General features: G+C 33.5%; 1 protein-coding gene across 2 annotated transcripts in view; it reads right to left on the bottom strand.

Moving 5' to 3' along the window:
• LOC124102835 (A disintegrin and metallopeptidase domain 3) overlaps positions 1 to 21,394 on the bottom strand; it is a 96,403-nt gene that overhangs the window by 62,285 nt on the left and 12,724 nt on the right. Inside the window, exons 4-10 of one of the 2 annotated variants that reach the window (XM_058583961.1) lie at positions 20,274 to 20,375; positions 18,301 to 18,496; positions 17,738 to 17,825; positions 17,320 to 17,500; positions 14,815 to 14,901; positions 12,923 to 13,037; positions 10,173 to 10,338 (exon numbers count right to left, since the gene is read on the bottom strand). In XM_058583961.1, coding sequence (XP_058439944.1) covers positions 10,173 to 10,338; positions 12,923 to 13,037; positions 14,815 to 14,901; positions 17,320 to 17,500; positions 17,738 to 17,825; positions 18,301 to 18,496; positions 20,274 to 20,375 — 935 coding nt within the window. Of the gene's footprint in view, positions 1 to 10,172; positions 10,339 to 12,922; positions 13,038 to 14,814; positions 14,902 to 17,319; positions 17,501 to 17,737; positions 17,826 to 18,300; positions 18,497 to 20,273; positions 20,376 to 21,394 lie in introns of those variants that run through there. The other variant, XM_058583962.1, reaches the window with a different exon arrangement.

Raw genomic sequence — 21,394 nt, 5'->3', positions numbered from 1 at the left:
CTCGAGGGAGATCATATATTTAATAGAAAGATAATCTGAATTATTTATATTTCATCATTTCAAAAGTAAAAGGTGAACCACATATAAACCAGAAAAAGTATTAAAATCATTTCTCAATAGAGAATATCAATGAGAGAATTGAACTTACAAAAAAAGTATAAATTGAAACTCTGGAAATGAAAAATAAAGTGAAATTAAATATTCAGAATGGAAGGAGGAAACCAGACACTAGCATAAACATTTGCTTACAAATGGCTTGCTGTGAAAAGTAAAGTATTTAAACCCTTCAGTAGCAATGTAGGGTAAAACATGATTTGCCCTGCTAGTAAGGTTTTGGTGATTTCATTTGTTCATGCTACAGTTTTTTGGTAGATTATTTTCTCGGGTGGCAATAAAGGGAAAGGGGAGATATTAAATATCACTACCTATTATTACTAGCAATTTCCTAATACATGGCACTGCTGACTAAAACATTATCTTTGCAAACAGGAACACATGTCAAGAAAGTAGAAATTGATTTTGATAAGGTTCTCAAAAAACATTTTTCAAAAACTGTATGCCTTTATTATGATAGACTATACTTGGAGGAAAGGGAAAGAAAGTTTTAAAATCTAACCTTAACGTTTTGTTAATGGTCATTCTAGGTACTGAGAAGCTGTGTGGACGGGTTGGGCATGAGGCCAGGAGAAATGGGGAAGTGACACCACCATGGAAGAAGATTGCAACTGCCTCCCTGAACTTCCCAACAAATGTCTGAAACTGCAGGTGTCCAAAACCCAGCTCACACCTGTCCCCTACCTCTCAAAACTTTTTTCACACAGGACACCTTACTCTACTAAGTGAAAAATTAACCTCTGGGAAGGACTAAACTTTGGATCCATTAGGTGCTGTGATGCCTAGACATTTGGTTCCTGAACAGTTATTGTTAATATCAAGCTGGGGGTGAACCACATGGCCCCAAATAAGGTAGTGGCAATGAGGAGAAGGGTGTAGCAGCACCATTCCAATTAGTGTTTCAAATGCCTTTATTAATATATAAGGGTATTTGAAATTCACTCGTTTAAAGTACACAACTGAATTTTTTTTTAGTGTATTCACATGACAAAAAGAAATCACGTTCCTTAGTCCTAGTCATCAAAAAGAAAACCCAAGTTTCAATTCCCAGCAACACACACACACACACACACAGAGAAACCCTGTTCACTAGAGTCATCACTTTTCCACTATTCCTACATCCCTGACTTCCACCCTTAGTCCTAAACAACAAATGAATTCTTATATCTAGAGATGTCACTGTTATGAAAATTTTATACAAATGAATGATGCATGGTCTTTGTGATTGTCTTTATTCATTTAACATAATGATTTCAAGTTTCATCCCTGTTATAGCAGGGCATCATTACTTTTATGGCTGAAAACTACCCCATTGTATATTTGTTTACACATTCATCAGTTAATGAGCACTTGGAAAAGGAAACTGAGGCCTTCTGTGATGAGGTTTTTCCAACCCTCACACAGAATCACCTTTTTAATACAGACAGTTTAGGTACTTTTCAGACTCCAGGTGGGCAGGTGGTTCCATAAACCATTAAAATGCTTTCTTAAATGCAGAGGTGCACCCATCTCTGCAGCAAGGAGATGGGGAGAGGGAAGACTGATGCAAGAAAATCTTACCCATAGGATCTTAGCTTCAGTTAAAATATAGGCCATGTTATAGTCTTGATATGTATACCCCACAAGCTAATGCATGAGACAATGCAAGAACATTCAGAGATAAAATTGGGTTATAAGAGCCTTAAATCAGTGAATTAATCTCATGATGGGGTTTAACTCAGTGGGAACTAAAGACAATGTGACTGAAGGAGATGGGGAATTGGGAGTGTGCCTTTGGAGTATACATTTTGTATCTGGCCAAGTGGAGTCTTTCTCTGCTTCCTGATCATCATACGATCCATTTCCCTCCACCACACTCTTCCGCGAAATGGACTGAGACCTCTGCAACTGTGAGCCTCCTTAAAATTGTTCTCTCCAGGTCCCAACTAAGGTAGCAATTTTAAGTTCCCAAAGAGACAAAAAAATATCTCAGTTTTAATGGGACTAAGGAGACGTCACCTTGAGATGGAACAGGTACTTATGGCCAGACACCTTGAGCAATCCCTTTAAGACAGAAAGAACGCTAGTGACTGTCTGGGGGTCTTGGGAGGTAGCCTTACTTATTGATGCTCCTTTTTAATATCCCAAAGCCTACCATGGATGGAGCAGAGGAATCATGAGCCATTGCAGAGGTGGGGGCTGTGGTGTCCTGTCTAGAGATGGAAGCAGTTAACATGGCCATGGCCATCTCAGAGTGGCAGTGACAGTGGAATATTTCAGCTAGAATGTTATAGTCTCCCTGGTTAAAAAGAGGCAAGGCTGCTTACTTCCAAATCAACAAATACAGGGTTGCATGCTTTCAGTCATAGGGTTTATTTTGGTTTGTTACACTGAATGCTGTGCACCATAACAAAAGGAGAGAAAAACAGATGGTTTCATTTTTGCATCAGGCCAGTTAACATTGAGTTTCTTGGTAATATCCTTTTTGCAGATGGCTTTTGATATTGTTACCTAATTACTGTTGAAAAAGAAATACAGAAAAGCAAAAGTTATATTTTTCTTGTTAATAGTAACTATCTAATTTCACTATGCAACCTCAAGTATGGTGATTAATTAGCATGGCATGGCACTGGGGATATTGCAGTAATATGTGCCTGTTATCCAGGAAATTTATAAAGTTTTTCTTCTAGGAATAGTTTCTGACACATGCAAAAAAAGGAAATGTTATGAAATTCATGTTTTATTTATACTCTCTAAACTTGACATGAGTGAAAGGAAAACAGCAAGAAAAAGGAAGGAAAAAAAACAATATAGATGGGCAAGTAGATAGAAGAGTTACTATCAATTTGTCGCTCTTTATCAGCAAAGAAAGAGTCCATCCAAAAATCCTCTGTGCATCTTTAGCAGTTGTCCTCCCATAATATTCAAAACCAAAGTCATTCTTTGCTGCTGTCCACCTTATCACCCAAACTCCAACCTGAGTCTTCACCTATTACTATACACCGTGTCATCAATAAAATATGTCAATATCCATTCTGGAAGAAATGTTGAGGTCTTCATTGTTTATTCTAAGTCATATACATACAACCAGTCAGCACACTAATTGATTCACCCATTTCTTGTCTCTTGAGCCTTTTCTTTTCCTGTTTTTCAATCTTGCTGGTACCATATCTTTCCTAGTGTGGAACTGTCTAGAAACTGTCTCTTACCTACTTTACTAGTCTCCAAGTCTGAGTGAATCCATTTTATTGTAGTTTATGTTAGAGAAAATTGTAGACTATCAACTATACCACGTGAATTCCTCCTCTTACAATAACAGAAACACTTTATGTCTCTTTTCATATCTGATAAAATTAGACTCCTTATCATGTCATATCAATACATGTGTTGACTCAAGATTAGCTATGCAGGTTTTCTCTCCCAGTATTCACAAGTGAATTTTAAAAACCTTTAGTTAAGAGAGAAAATTTTGGTAACAGGGCTGTTAATTTTCATTTTAATACTTTTCTGAAATTACAATTTAGCCAGGTTCTTATTCTGCTTTATGTCTACATTTTTCACTTTTTCTTAGGCTGCCAATACATTTACCTTCAAACTTTATCACTAACATATCCTTATCACCCTGATCTGAAGTACTGTAGTAGTTTCTCTCTTATTCCTGCCATAATAAACAGTTTTTAAACCCTACTCTCTCAACAGGTAAGTTTAATGCTTAGAATATGAATCCTCTGATCATTACTTTCTTTTCCTCTCAGGAAAAGACACTGTCCTCCAGAGCTCCAAGACCCTGAATGAGTTTGACTTTTCTTACCTAATCACAGTGATAGCCCACTTTCCTATTGCAGCTCCTATGCAGATGAACTATCATCCTTCTTACTCGTCAAACATTCTGACTGAATCATCCATGAGCAGCTATTTCTCAGATACACATATGGAGCCACATGTTGTATAAAAGAGCCTTGCTATACAGCCACAAAAAGATAAAGGTCTATATTTATCTCTAGGAAAGTCTGGGTATCTGGTTTAGAACTGCTGTCAAGTGACGGGCAGCAGGATTAATAATGAGATTTTTAAAATTTTAAATAAAGAATCTTCAAAGAACCTTGAATGTCACCAACCCCCAATACTTGGTAACACAGAAAACAGCAAACCATTGACTTGATCATCAGTCAAAGTGAGGTATGAACGAACAGCAGACAATTAGGCAAACTCTTGCTTTGTTGAACTTATGAATTTTTGTGATGACTACCAGTGATAGGACTGATATATAAAATAATCATTTTTTACATATTTGAAATAAAACTTTAATAATATATTTGGATCCCTACATTTTCTCATTGTAAAAACCTTCTCTCTACATTGGAGGGAGAGTACAGCTGGCAGTCTTCCTGGGATCTCAGAGGTCCTCAATCAAAGCCAGTTCCATCCCTTAGCCACAATCACATGTTAAGCTATTTGTTTCACCACTGCCCTTAAGGGTTTAAATTCTGCATTCTGACCACTATATATTTCATGAAAATCTTATTTAAATTATTCCTCATGTCCATTTCCTCCTTTTAAAATAAAGTTAGATACATGGAGTCTTAGTGAGGAAGAAATACAAAGGTGAAGAGAGAATCTCTTTTGTCAATTTGTCACCTGGAGCCTTATGTGAGGAAACAGAAGGTATTATTATTCATTAAAGAGATTTCTTTAAAGTATTTCTTATTATAAGTAATTAACTTGATAAATTTCTGGCTAGAATTTGTTTACATTAAATATTGTTACATTAATATGATACAAAATTAACATCAAATGTTTTAACTTAGCCTTATTTTAGCATTTGAAACATAGAAATCAAGATGACACCACCTGAATAATAGTGTTGTCATACTAAGATATTGTTAACAATAAAAATTTACTTTATAAATTGTATCTTTTTGTTAACAATATAATTTTTCAATCATTTTTACCTCTATGACTCGGTGCTGTTAGTATTGCTGTCTTCCATTGTAGATCTGTATAAAAGAAATAGCATTTTCTTTAAAGTTAGAAAACAAGTAATCAAGCAAAAACAAAAACAAAAAAGTAACAAAAAATTAGATTTATGCTAAATAGTCAATAAATATGTACTAGCACTGTCTTAGCATTTCATATCCCATTCAAACATCTACAGTTTTGTCTTTTGCAAATGCTAATCTAACTTTCAAAGATGTAAAGCATTTCTTTAAAATATTAAACTAAACACCTATCCATCCATTATTTACTCTAATTTGTCTGTATGGCAGATTAATATATCTATTGTAATATTATACATATTGAAAAATATAATTTATACAAACATTTTCAAATTCCAAAATTACCATTTCTTTCAGAACTGTCTCTGTTGATCTCCTTAGCACAACTTAACTGTCAATGCAAGGAATTTGGTGTTGCTTGGAAATTTGACAGATCCTCCCTAAAACAATCATGGTCAACATGGTTTTCTATCTGAAAGGGACTGAGGATTTACTGAGCTGCTTCAATTGTTCTGGGTCTCCAGGGACATGAAGGATATTTAACCGCTAGAAAATTGAAGTGAGCTTTCATGTGTGTTTTATCTCTTATTTAATGGTTCTAAACAAATCTAAGAGTTGGGTGACAAAATAAATGCTCTAATATCCAATATTACAAAGACTGACATCTGGAGAGACTAAAAGATGGATTATCAGCATAGAAACCAAGAGCGAGACTTCCCTAACCCTGAACCTGCACCTATGGGAGCAGGGGAGGGACAAAAGAGAGGGAAAGAGAGAAAGATGGAGCAGGAAAGAACTCAAATCTCTCCCCCTTATCAACATTTGGGGGCAGGGGAACAGACCATATTTAATCGCATTAGAAGCATCAATACTGTCCTCAATCCAGATTTTAACACTTTAATACCAATTTGAGAACAGAAAGCCATGTTGTGGAACACACAACTGACCAGTCACCCTATAAATCATTTGTGAGAACCTAGGCAAGAAAGGGTTTCTTCACAGAATCTGGACAGGGAATGAGGATCCCACTTAGGATCCCAAGGAAACTGTCTGGGAGGAGTTCTCCATACAGTCTCTGCAAAACCCTGGGCAATGAATGGAAACCAGGCAGGAAAGTTGCATCCCTCGAAGGGTTCTGGGAACCCAAACAGGGAGGAGGCCCTCCGTACTTCCCCCACAAAAACCTAGACAGGGAAGGAATGCCCCATACAGTGTCCCCAGAACTCCAGAGGGAAGGAATGCTTCAGGTACCCCAGCAATGCCTGTGGGAGCCAGGGCAGAGACACAGGGGTAGCCCACAAGGCAGGAAATAAGAGCTCTAATCCAAGCATGAAGGCAGTTTTGGCCTCAGAAGTAAGGGAAACCCTTAGGACTGATGCCTTTGGTGACTACTGAAGTTGGGGGAAAAAATAATGGGAAATTGCCTGAGGTCCTAAGAAATCTAGAAGGTCTGTCCCCCTGGTTATGGCTACAGTTCAGGCCTGGGCATTCAGCAACATAGAAGGACTGTCCATACATCATTGCTACAATCAGTAGAAAGCCAAGCCTAGAAAATGTGTGAGTCTAAGGAAGCTTAAAAAGAATATGTTTGGACCAAAATCAGAATCACTGGGAAGTCAGTCAAAACAGAGTTGTGTAGGTCCAAGAGAGTGAATAGCCACAGCACATAGCCTGACCTGTGACCACAACAGGTGAATCTCTAGACATTGCTGGGAAACTGGTTGTGTACTGCCTCAGTCACAGTCAGCAAAGGAAAATAGCACCCACTATACCCAACCTGGGACAGTGGAAGATAGAACCAACTCATCCTACTCAGGAGGAAGGACAGTGAGCTGTGTCAGGAGAAATACCTCTGCCCCACAGATCACCCACAGAGAGCCCACACTACAGAACTGGTGCTTGTAGAGATAGCCAACCAGGCTCTATATGACCTTAAAAAGAATTCTGTAGAAGGGAGCTGGGACATGGAGAACCACATCAATAACTCAGAGCCTTACATCCTGATCTCTACCACACAATAGGAAAAAAAAAGCAGACACAATGCTACACCTTTCCCAGTAGCCAGCTCTAGGACCTTGGGCTGACAAACCAGTACTGGCTGATGAGAGGTTCATAGCAACTAGGGAAGTGGCTCCTGCATTTCAGCAGGAGGGATCAAAAACTAAAGGTTGAGGAACATCTTCAAAATGTCTCAAACCCTAATGAACTCCAAACAAAGATTCAATTAGAGTTTTCTTCAGAAAAGAAGAAATCACTTCAATAAAGTGATAAGGATTCTCAAAGAGAACCAAACAAATATTCTGGAAATGAAAGACTCACAAAACCAAATTAAAAATTCAGTGGAGAGGCAGACCCAGGACAGCCCCACGGATGCCCGCAGAGCCCACACTGGGTCTGAGCTGCATCTTTGAACACATTGCCAAACACCACCACCGGGTCTCCCACCCCCACCCCCATCCCACCCCCCACTACCCCAACCTGACACTCCATTGCTGAAACCAGCTGCCTCCATCTTGTGACCCATCCTTGCCATTTTTAGTTGTGGAAACTCCCAGCTTGGAACATCAGCTAGGCAGGAGAGGTATTGGAACATTGCAGGGGGCACTATAAGCCTAAAGTGTAAAAAACAGTGATGTTATGAATCCTCAGTGTTAGAAGGAAAGACACACAAACAGTATGAACAAACAAGGGGAAAAGGTGCCCCAAACAAATCAAGATACTACATTAATAGAATCCATGGATAGTCCAACTGAAGAAATCAGAGAGAAGGAGTTGATGATGTACATAATTAAAACGTTCTGTGAATTAAAAGACGATATAAACAAACAAATACAGGCAGCAAAAGATCGTTTTGATAAAGAGCTACATAATCGAATATAGGAAGCAGAAGATTACTTTGATAAAGAACTGGGAGGTTGTGGGAAAAAACAGAAATACTTGAAATGAAACAAACAATAAACCAAATTAAAAGCTCAATAGAAAGCATTACCAACAGATTACTTGGAAGACAGGACCTCAGACAATAAAGAAAAAATACATAATCTTGAAAAGAATGTAGATCACACAGTGAAGATGGTAAGAAACCATGAACAGAGCACTCAAGAAATATGGGATAACATAAAAAGACCAAATTTACAACTTATTGGGATAGAGGAAGGCATAGAGTTCCAAACCAAAGGAATGAGCAATCTATTCAATGAAATAATGTCAGAGAATTTTCAAAACATGAAGAATGAATTGGAAAACCAAATACCAGAGGCTTACAGGATACCAAATGTACAAAATCACAACATATCTACATCAAGGCACACTATAATTAAAATTCCTGGCATAAAGAATAAGGAGAGAATCTTAAAAGCCATGAGAGAATGGAATTAGATCACATATAGGGTGAAACCAATTAGGATCTCTGCAGATTTTTCAACCCATAAAGACTATGACCAAAAGAAATTTGGCACATCACCAAGAGAACAGATTTAAAAATCATTGGAGTAGATGAAGATTCCAGACCTGAAATTACACTACTGAGTAACAGTAACAAAACTGTATAGTACAGGCATACAAATAGAAAGGAAGACCAATGGATTGGAATATATGACACAGAGACAAACCCACATAAATACAGTCATCTCGTACTAGACAAAGGTGCCAAAAACATACCTTGGAGGAAGGATAGTCTTTTTAAGAACTGGGAAAACTGGAAATCCATATGTACAAGAAGGAAGCTTGACCTCTATCTCTCACCCTGCACAAAAGTCAAATCAAAGTGGCTTAATTAGACCGGAATTTAATTTAATTAGACTCAGGATTAATTAGGCTCAGAATTAAACCAGAAATTCTTCAACTACAAGAAAAAAATATAGTCATAAGAGGCCATAATATCTGCACAGGAAATTTCCTCCTTAACAAGACCCCTAAAGTGCAAGAAATAAAACTAAAAATCAATAGGTGGGATGCCAGCAAACTTAAAAGCTTCTGCATGTCAAAGGAAACAAGAGTGTGAAGCAAGCCTACAGAATTGGAAAGGGTCTCTGCCACCTGCTCCTCAGATAGGGCATTCATATGCAGAATATATGAATAATATCCATACTAATAGAATAAACTCAAACACCAAAAAGCACATGCTCCATCTATAATCAAAAGAACTAAACAGACACTTCTCAAAAGAAGAAATGCAAATGGTCAACAAATATATGAAAATATATTCAGCATCTCCAGCAATTACGGAAATGGAAATCAAAACTACACTGAGATTTCTTCTGACTTCAATCAGAATGGCAATTATCAAGAATACAAATAATAATTGTTGGCAAAGATGTGGGAAAAAGGTAACACTCATACATTGCTGGTGGATTAGTGCAACCACTCTGGAAAGCAGTGTAGATAGTCCTCAAAAAACTAGGATTGAAACCACCATATGACCCAGCAATCCCCCTCCCCAGTATATATTCAAAATACCTAAAAATCAGCATACTCTAGGAATGCAGTCAAATCAATGTTCATAGCAACACAATTCACAATATTAGACTATGGAACCAATGTAGCCACATTTCCACAGATGAATGAATCATGAAAAAAGCCATAAAAAAATGGAAATTATGTCATTTGCTGATAAATGGATGGAACTGGAGACTATAATGCTAAATGAAATAAATCAGACTCAGTCCAGTGTTGAACAGTTTCTCTGATATGTAGAAGTTAGTCTAAAATTAAGGGGCAGGGAAAGGGAGACAGAAAACAAAGGTGGGGGGGATCCGTCAAAATAAAAGAAAAATCAGGAGAGTTTCTTCAGAATGAATCTGACCTAACTTTCCAATGTACATGTATGAATAAACTACAGTGACTCTCATTATTATGTATATCCACAATATACTATTTTTTAAAGAAATTATAAATAAGTTGAAAGATCACTAGAGTAGAGGACAGGGAACAGGGGGAGGGAAAGTGTAAGGGGATCTTAATTGGAGCAAGTTATACTCCCTGAATTTATAATTATGTCAAAATAAATCACAATGTTATGTATAACTATCATTAATCAATCACAAATTAGTTAAGAAAAATAAAAATACTATGTTTACTTACCCTCCACTTACTGTTTCTTCTCTATGCAAAAATTCCTTCATTTTATCCCATTTAAGAACAACCATGGAAGTTATAATGAGGAAAGGTAGAAAAATGTAGAAACTGATCAAGAGTCCATTTTTCTTAGGAACAGTTTTTTTGTTTAAAAGCATAAGTTTGGCTTGGTCTGAAAATATAAGTGTACTTTTTAACATTTTTAAGAGCTATGTTCAAATTTACAAGTCCAGTGATATGGTTAAAGAATTAATGAATTTGAATTTAGAAGTTTAATAATATTGTCCGTTTCAAAATACATTATACATTTATTTTAACTCAATACACTTAGATGTAATTGACAATAAAGTCGTTGATAATATATATTTGACATGCATTTATAATTTTTTACATATACTTAAATTTATATATGCAATGTTACTCATAATTTCTTCTAACTGCTAATTATGACACTAAATTTACTATTGTTTAATAGAAGTTTCTTCAGTTTACAAGACAGAGCAAAGAAGAAGTAAAAGAGAGAAAAATAAAACCAATGGAAACTTATTTTTATTAAACAAAAGAATGAAGCCTGAAAACGAAAATAAACTATATGTAGTGGTGTATGCCTTTAATGCCAATGACTTGGGATGTTTAGGCAGGAGGATTTCAAATTCAAGGCCAGTCTTGCTTGGCAACTTAATGAAACCCTGTCTCAAAATTTAAAAACAAAAATACAAAAAACGGTTGAGAATGTAGCTCAGTGGTAGAGCAGCACTGAGTTCAATACCCAGTAATGAAAAAACAAACAAAACCCCCATAAAATCAAAATATAAAAATAAAAATCAGGCAATCAGCCCATTAGTATTGTAATAGAAAATGTAAATGAGTTAAGTGCCCCAGAATAAATCATGAAAGGAGTAACTTAACCACACACACAAACATACATACACACATAGAGAAAAAGAAAGTAAAGAAAATATAAAATTTCATCTGGGTCTACTAAGAATAGTGTCAAATCCATGGGCAAAGCATTCTGTGTTAACAATGTTGAATTTAACATTAAATGAATGTGATATATTTATATATATTTTACATATATCTTTAATTACCTTCAATAATAAATTTTTAAATTTCAGTGCATGTCACATTTCTTAAGATTATCTCTACACATTATATTATTTTGATATATAATAAATGAAATCTGCCTAAATTAATTTATATTAAAATAAAATATGAAATGCATAAAATTTAGAATTTCAAATATTTTAAAGGTCACATTAAGTACATTCACATTTTTGTGCCACCATCAATAATACCATCCCACTGCCAAACTGAAACCATCTAAAATATTAACACTTGCCTTTCCCCTAACCTCTGGCAATCAGAATTCATCTTTGACTATTTGAAGCAGAATAATATAATACTTGACCTGTTATAGTGGTTTTTTAAAAGTATTTTGTATTCATATTGGGACCATTGTTAAAATTTCAATTCTTTCAAGGATAAATAAAAATCCAACCATCAATGCATAAGAGTTCTCATTCTCATATTCTATATCCTGTCCAAAATTTGATATTTTCTAAACATTTCCATAGTAGCCATTTCTAATAGTATGATTTAATATGTAATTATAGTTTTGACTGCATTTTCTTTAAGGATTATTTATATTGAGCATCTTTTCATGTACAACTGGCCATCTCAACAGCTTTGGAAAAATGTCCACTTGAGTTCTTTGGCCATTTTTCTTATTGTGGTGTTGTGTTGTAGGTTTTCTCTTCATACTCTCTACCTCAACAGATAATGGTTTGAAAATAGTTTCTGTGGATTTTCTTTTCACTTTGATGGTGCCTTTTTATTCACAACAACTTTTAATTATTATTAATTCCAGTTTATTTAGTTGTTATGTTTTTTACAATGTATTGGTGTCATAACAGCTGATTTAATAATATAATAATTTAATAATATAAATATACATAATTTTCTTTTCTTATGTATTTATATAAACATGATGGGATACTATTCAGCCATAAAAATTAATAAAATCCTGACATTTTCAAAGAATAGTACTATGTTAAATTTGATATGCCATATCAAATTTTTGTTACTGGGTATTTGTAGTTTTACAGATATAATTCATAAGGATATTTATAGTCTTAAATACATAAAAATTGAAAAAAATTAAAATCAGGGAGAATAAGATTTTCATCTCTAGAAACTAGTCTGAGAAATTAGAGCAATAAAAATAGTACAGATTAAGACACACATTAATGGATATAACATAAAATTTTTAAAAAACACAAACTAGATTTAATGGAATCAAATATTTAGTGCCTACTATCATATGCTTTGGATATGGAAGAAATGGATATTTTTCCTATTCAGTGCTACACTTAAACTTGCAACTTGATTGTGAAATAGGACATCACAACATAGGACACTCTTGGATAATACAGACTATGTAAATATCATCATTCATATAATTTAAATATATGTCTATGAAAAACATTTGCTATATAAATAAACATGTTCAAACAATCATGATTAAAATTTAGGGGAGAACTCCTAAAATGCCTACTTCTAGGTTAAAATTTAAAGTGTGGTTACAAAATAGCCACCCGTGGCTATTTAAAAAGGTAAAATAAAAATGGAAATCTCAATTCCTCAGTTGTATTACCCACTTGTCAGGTGCTTAATAGTCATAAAGAACAAAAAAATTATAGACCATTTCTATGGGATCACAAGCTCTATTAGAAAAATATGATCTGGAGACTAACCTGATGAAACCCAAAATCCATCATCGAAGCTCCCTCCTGGTGATGACAGTAGTTCTTCACAATCTGGTGGAGCATATCCTGCGTCACAGTGACAATGTAATTTACTATTGCAAATCTAAAACCAAAACCAAACAAAAACTAAGAACTTTTTATATACAATATAAAACTTAATTCATTTTTTGTGTTAGACCAAGTAAACCATAATAAATTTAATAAAAGTGGCATGAAACATCCTTTTAAATATAGTGTTATTGTTTTTCATATTTTAAAATATAATTACATAACATTATTTGTAAAATGTTTGTTATTTTTAGTCATACATAACAGTAGAGTCTATTTTGACATATTTATACAAACATGGAATGTATCATATTCTAATTAGGATCCCAGTCTGGTGAATGCACACAATGTTGAGATTCACTGTGGTATTCTTAGATGTACGTAGGAAAGTTATATCAGATTCATTCTACTGCTTCTCTATTCCTATCCTCCTTCCATAAATTAAAATGCATTATTTTAGAAAAAAATAGAGACAATGAAGCTAGAAAGAATAAAATGATGATAAGTTTTATTATTAATTTATGCCATGCATTGTAAAATGAACTGTGATAAGAGACAAAGTCTATGAATGTTGGAAGAAAACAAAAGGAGAAATAATTTAGTCAATTACAAATGCCAATATTCATATGAAGTATTGAAAATTATATCTATAAATATAATTAGCAAATAAATAAATCAGCAATAGCGGAATGAAGAATTCAGAAATAGTCTCATGCAAAAATTAAATAAGAGGTTAAATTAAAACTATATAAGAAACAGAAACAAAATTCTGAGTAACAGAATATGTATGTGACTTGAGAAAAAATGTTGATGTGAGACACAGGTTCTGTTTTAGCAGAATTACTATATAAAGCATCAATATGGATAAAGACACTGGTCCCAAACTAAAGCAAAATGTAGCTTGGAAAAACTTACAAAATTTAGAAAATTTCTACAACCTAGCAATTAATTTAACAATGGATGGATGAATACAAATACCAAGGTCAGATACAACAAAACATTTAAGCCCTATATCATTGAATACTAAGTAAATGCAAGTCAGAGATGGATTCAGCATGTTAGAAGACATTAAAAAGACTGATAAAATAGTCTAACAAAAATATGAGGAAATGCATACTTTCATACATGATATTTGGGATCAAAAGTTGGTATAGTGTTTCTAAAATCCAATATGCACTTATGAAAATTTAAATGTTACATAAGTTTTGCCCATTATATTTCAATGCTAATAATTTGAAGAAATCAGATAAATGTGCAAAGCTAAATTCACAACAATGTCTATTTTTACCACTATTTGCAGAAGTTAAAAGTTAAAATTATTTGGAAGCCCATCAATATATGAATCTTTGAAGAGAGTAGAAGAAAAGATCCATAAAATGAAATAAATTGAAGTTGTCAAAAGATGAAATGAATGTCAATGGAAAAGAAATAATTTCATAATGTTATTAGATGATAAGCAGTGTGAATATTAAAAATACTTTGTGTATTTATAAATATATGAAGTACATGCCCATTCAATTTAAAAATATAAATGTATAATGTATGTGTAATGCTTAATAAATCCAGTTCTAAATTTCCATCATTTTAATTAAGCATTGTCACGATGTTTCACATTACCTTTTCACAAATTCAAAGCTTAATATGCTCATGAGGAATATAAAAATCTGATTATAAAAATAAATTATGTACATTTGTGTAAATAATGGAATGTAATTTCCTTGTTAATTGTGATTTTCTAAAAGAAATTTCCACATCAAATAATTCTGAACATAATTATCCTATAAAAGCTTATTGACATAATCATATTTAAAAAGAGAGAATCTGTTACATACCCCATGTCCTTTGCATTGTTCATGTGAGTTACAAGGTGCTTTAAAGGGATGTTCATGTACGAGAACACATGACCTGCCATGACAAGACTAAAACACATGTTAAAACTTAAAATATTGAAGCAACTACCAACAGCAAAACCTTTAAATGTAAACTCAAGAGTTGAGGAATCATACTTGTTGTAAAACTTATATTGGAGGGGTGATATGCAAAATAGTTCATGCTTCAAAACAATCTTGGAGTCAATATCAACATAGTGTGTTATTCCTTTATGAAGTATTAATTTGCAAAAACATATCATTTTTCCCTTGATGGAGCAGAGCTGTACATTAATTATTATGAATTGGTATAAGAACAAACAAAACAAGCTTTTACTAAATATTTTGACTAGGAACTGCCTTTGCACCTAATGCATTTTTCTTTTCTATGCTCATAAAACCCTTGAGGAGCATTTTTACTTTCATTTAATATTTGAAGAGAATAAAATTTATGGGGCTGGGGATACAGCTCAGTTGGTAGAGTACTTGATTAGCATGCACAAGGCCTTGTATTCAAACCCAAGTACCACCAAAAAAAAAAAAAAGAGAGAGAGAGAGAATAAAATTTACACACTGAAGTTCAAGCCATAGGCTATGAAAGAACTATTTCTCAGTGCAAGAACTTCTTAACTCACAGAACCTAAGGCATTGTTTAGCATTGATGCTAAAAGCAGTATTCCCATCATGTTTGCTTTTTCTCCACTTATAATTATATCTTTCATATTAGCAGAGTGGCCTGGAGAAAGTTACTGAATTTCTCCAGACATCAATTATTCATCTTTGCATATGGGATACTATTAAACATCTCACATATCATAAGAGTGAAAAAACTTGCTGCACACAAATGAACAAAAGCCATTTGGCATATGGTAAATGTTCATTAACCACAAATTTTACAATGTGTATTCTACCTAACATATCAATATTCTTCTACTAAAACTTAGTCTTTTGAGGCATGTTCTAAGATGATGTCTGGCTTTCCTCATGTTATCTGACAGAATATTTTTTAAAAATATTTTTAATTGTAGATAGACACGATATCTTTATTTTATCCATTTGCTTTTTTTTAATGCCTTGCTGAAGATCAAACCCAGTGCCTCACGTGTATGAAAATTGTCTTTGTTTAAAATATAAATCAAAGCACCAAATGTTAAAAATTTATTTGAGCTGTCAATTATGAATTCGGCATCTCCAAACCAGTAGTGGTTTAGAAAATGTGTTTACACACAGGAGGGAAGCATTGATCCGATGAACCAGGAAGGAAGGGAATTATTGTATTTGATTGATTACACTTATATAGCCTCCTGATTTGGTTTGTCCTGCTGACTTAAAAATGGCCTCATCAATGTTTATAGCAGCACAATTCACAATAGCTAACCTGTGGAACCAACCTAGATCCTTCAGTGGATGAATGGATAAAAACAATGTGGCATATATACACAATGAAATATTACTCAGCAATAAAAGAGAATAAAATCATGACATTTTCAGGTAAATGGATGGAGTTAGGGAAGATAATGCTCAGTGAAGTTAGCCAATCCCAAAAAACCAAATGCTGAATGTTTTCTCTAATATAAGGAGGCTGATTCATAGTAGGGTAAGGAGGGGGAGCATAGGAGAAACAGACTGAACTCTAGATAGGGCAGAGAGGTTGAAGAGGAAGGAAGGGGGTATGGGGTAATTAATGGTGGAATGTGCTGATCATTACTATCCAAAGTACGTGTATGAAGACACGAATTGGTGTGAATATACTATGTATGTATACAACCAGAGTTATGAAAGATTGTGATCTATATATGTAATAAGAAATGCAGTGCATTCTTCTGTCATATATAATTTTAAAAAATTTACATAAAAAAGAAAAGTATAACTTAAAATTCAATTTTTTTGTTATTGTATTTTATGGAGGAAAGACTTTTTAACAGAAATATTATGTTTTAGAGGAAATTTTAGGAGTATAGGTTAATAAGCAACATAAATATTTTACTTTACTTGTAACCAAATTAATTCTCCTTGACAATCACTACCAGAGGAAATACTTAACCTTTTAAATTTCTCTTTAATGTTCTCATAATTCAGGTTGTTCTGAGAAGCTGTCATTTTTGTGGCATTTTTGTTGTGCCATCTTTGTGTGTATCATTTCATTCTTTTTGTTTGTCAATTACATAATTACTGCAGATCACATCTTAGCTTGAGAATGGGGGCTTATATTCAGTAGTGTGAGAAATCAAGTTCAAATATCTATTGAAAAATTTCAGTAAAAATGAACCAAAAGTTTCCTCTAACAAACAAATTTTGATCTTTTCACTAAAGGGATATGATGCAGTATCCAAAAGTATTAGCATTGATTATAAATTTAAAATAATAAGCTCTGTCACAAATATTCATACACACATGCACTTATGAACACAAATTCACACATTCACAAACAATTACACCATAAGTAATATCAAGTAAAATTGTATTTACCCTATCTTCATCACAAGGATTGGCAGTATGTGCATACGTATCATCAGGTCTTGAAGTATTTCTTAAATGTGCAGACACACATACATGGCCTGCAAGGTACGTATACTGAAAATCATAATCTTTCATATCTGCTACTTCTGTATGTCCATAGCTACAAACTACTTTTCCACAAAGGATAAACCTGGCAATATGAAACATAAAAGTTACCTGTCTGTAAGTTAGTTTTCTAATATACTTGGAAAATAACAATTCAAAATAGAAGATAACTCAAAGAATTATACAGATCATAATACCAAAACTAAACCATCTTATGAAGCAGAACAAAGTGTACATTCATCTCTCATTTCTATCACATGACACTTTGCTGTATATACACAGTATATATACATGGAAAATGTATGATTTCCTAAGTGCTTACCCAAAATTACAACTTTTTCCACAGTTTCCAAATTTATCGTTTTGAAAATTTACTTCTTCAATACATATATAAGGAGCATTTAAGGCATCTGAAAAAAATATGAATTTTCAATTACTCAGATTTAAAAACTCATTAAAATTGTTGAAAGTGCTTGCAGTCAATAAAGAGACACGTAGACAACAATGCCCACCCATCTACTATGAAATATTGATTCCTTTTACTGTGTAATACAAGGAAACCAAACAATAACTACATATTGTCCCGAATGTGAAAATCTTTAATACAGTCCATATATTATTAAGAAACCAGTCATTTTTCTCTTTGAAGTCATATTCTAATAGTCTACTCCTATTCCTCCAATCACTTGAAACTTGATAAATATCTGTTCTATAGTTAGTAAGCCAATTCTACCTTTGGCATAGATCAAAGTTACGATGGTTTACAAGTTTACTTTCCTATGTAAATGTAAAACAACATTTTCTAATATGGCCATAGGATGGATTACTGACTTTAACTTAATTGCATTTTAAAAATGAAAACCAGAAAAAAAAGATGATAATTACATCTTCCAAATATGTCCTTACACTGTCTGCTCGGATCTCGGCAAAGCCCATAAAGACAATAAGCAGTATAATTATGACATGGCTCTAAGTTAGCAGCTTTCACATCAGGCATACAAAACTCAGATGTTCCATTGCAAAATTCCGCAAAATCGCAGTCATCTCTACTTCTCCTACACAAATGTCCTCTTTCGTACAGCTTTGAGACAAAGAAAAAGACAAATATTTGTCAGGCTCAATCGGGATTTCCTTTTAAAAGTAAGAATTGTTGTGGATGTTGGGAAAGACAGAATCTCTATACTTTTTTGAAATATTAGACTGTACGAAATAAAACAGTAAGAAGTGATAACCTAACCATACCACATATTTGGGGAAGGCTTCTTTGAGATTTGCTAGCAGAAAAGCAAAGATACCCAAAACAGAGAGTAAAATTCTTGTTAATGTTTGAAGAAAGACTCATCTGAGCATACACTTATACAAATTCTACTTAAGCTTCTGAAATATTTGTTTTTCTTTGACTATTCATTGTCAAGATTAAACTGACCAATAATAATTATTCTAATGTGATACTACTTAATTTTAATTACCTATAGTAACTGAAGTTCTGATCAGATATTCACTCCTCATTATTGTTAGCAATCAGTTGGTTCGACTATTTTCTTTTTTGTATTTGTATGAAGTTGTGTCTAAGTTGAAAATTTATAAGAAAAAAATTGGATCGAATCTCATTGGTAGTAATGAATCCTACTGTTGTGTATAACTAAAAAGAATCTATTTTGAAAAGAAACTGGTAGGCTGGGGTTGTGGCTCAGTGGTAGAGCAATTGCCTAGCACATTGTAAGGCACTGGGTTCAATCCTCAGCACTACATAAAAATAAATAAAATAAACATATTGTGTCCATCTTAAAAAAAAGACACTGCTTTTTGAAAGAAGACAAAATATGAAGCCTTCTTCACTAATGAAAGAGTATAAAACACATGTGAGCTTTTGAATGGCAGCAAAAGTCAAATTTTATAATGTACAAAAAATAAATATGAACACATCTGATGCACTCAGTTATTGTTACTGAGGCCCTGCCTAGCAATTTGGGCTGTGAATTTTCATTTACCAAAAGGAGCAATTATCTCCATTCCTTTAGGATGTAGGCAGATAGCAATAGACTTCTCAGAAGACAAAAGCCAATCCAAGGGCTCTGGTGAATGGAAAAGCAGCAGGGTCTAAAAAGTAGAAACCTTAGGTCTGTCTTTGGCATTCATGCACCTTATAAATAAATAGCTATTGGCTTTACTCACTAGTCCACAGAGTGGAAAAGAAAACTTTACCAAAGCTACTTCAGTATTTCATATAGTACATACTGCTGACTTTTCTGCACTGATTCTTTTTCTGCAATTTTTTTTTCAAAATAAGAGTTGTTATTATTGTTGCCTGTTTCTTGAAACACTGCATGTCAACTGTGTGTGGTTAAGATGGTTTATTCAAAATGTGACATCAATCATTTAGTCATGAAGAGTTATATTCAGGCATGACCCAAAGAAAGTCACAACACCCAAATAATATAGAATTAGTATTGTATGTGAACTGAATGGGACTTCCATATGGGCTCAGTAAAAACTGCAGTTAAGAAAGTTGAGCCTTAAGGGCATCCTGTCAGTCTGTAAATTAATCATGTATGATTGGGTTTCTCTTGGTTACCAACAGGAGTCACTAATTAACTTGAAACAAACAAAATGACAAAAACAACACAAAATATCTTTACTATCTACTCCTCAGTGGAATAAAATGTGTTCTGTACAAACACATTCTAAGGATGCAAAATCATTATTTATATGTGAGTAATAACTTGATCCAAAAAGAGCTCACAGGATAGAATATAAATTACTTGAAAGATGTAATTCAAAGAAGCTGTAAAAGGGAAGGGATACATAAGAACACAAAAAAATCATGAAGGAAGATAATGAAATATTTGAAACCTTACAGTACAAGAGCTTGGATTACAGCATGGTCCACTGCCACATTCCAAATTAGGTTTAGTAAAAGTACAACTTTTGGCATTACAGCACTTTGTATATTTGCATACCTATAATTAAACACAAAGCACGGAGATTATTGATTATTATACAATTCTGTTTACGTTCATCATGATCATATGCTACGTAATAAATTCTCAGTAATCTAGAAACAGTTTTGTAATAATATAATCCTACACTCTGTCAAGGCCAGACCATATAAAACATGTGGTCCTGGACTGGGGTTATGGCCCAGCAATACAGCACGCGCCTAGCACATGTGAAGTACTGGGTTCTATCCTCAGCACCACCTAAAAATAAAGATTCTTGTGTTCACCTACAAGTAAAAATAAAATTTAAAAAAAGTAATAGTCCTTTAAATGGGTGGAGATAAGATTCATTTCGCCTAGTAACATAACCATTATAACTTAATCGTGCAACACATTACTTTGTAACAATTCTGGCATAAGTGACAATTCTGTATAAGCAAGCCTACTGAGCTGCCAATCACATAAAGTTATCACACACACAGTTATGTACAGTATGTAACACTTCACAAAAATAATAAATAGTCATGTTTCTGGTTTGTATATTTGCTATGCTATAATTTTTATCATTATTTTAGAGTGTTCTCCTTCTAATAAAAGAAAATTTAACTATAAAACAGTCTCAGATATTTCAGGAAATTTTCAGAAGATGGTATTATTATGAATAACTTGCTTCAAACAACTTATTGCCCCTAAAGAAAGACAGTGTTATTGATAATCCTGACCCTGTACAGGCTGAGGCTAGTCAATGTGGGTGTTTCTTAGTTTTTGATCAAAATATAGTTACAGTTACAATGGAAGAACTTAAATAAAATAAAAGATAAAAGAAAAGGGACAGAAAGAAAGTATTTTGGAGAGCTTAAAATTTCCTTGTTTTTAAAGCTGTTATTAAAGAGTCAAAGAATTTTAAAAAGTTGAACATTTATAAAGTAAAAGTATTATAGTAAGTTAAGGTTCATTTTATATAGACAACAGAAAAGTAGTTTTAATAAGTCAGTACATACTAAGTGTAGTGTTTATAAAATCTACAGTAGTGTAGTGTA

This window comes from Marmota monax, unplaced genomic scaffold (assembly GCF_021218885.2).
Source record: "Marmota monax isolate L192 unplaced genomic scaffold, Marmota_monax_Labrador192_F-V1.1 WCK01_AAM20220418_F8-fsc01104, whole genome shotgun sequence".
In the NCBI taxonomy this organism is placed as follows: Eukaryota; Metazoa; Chordata; class Mammalia; order Rodentia; family Sciuridae; genus Marmota; species Marmota monax.
This window is presented reverse-complemented; position numbering and strand designations above follow the sequence as displayed.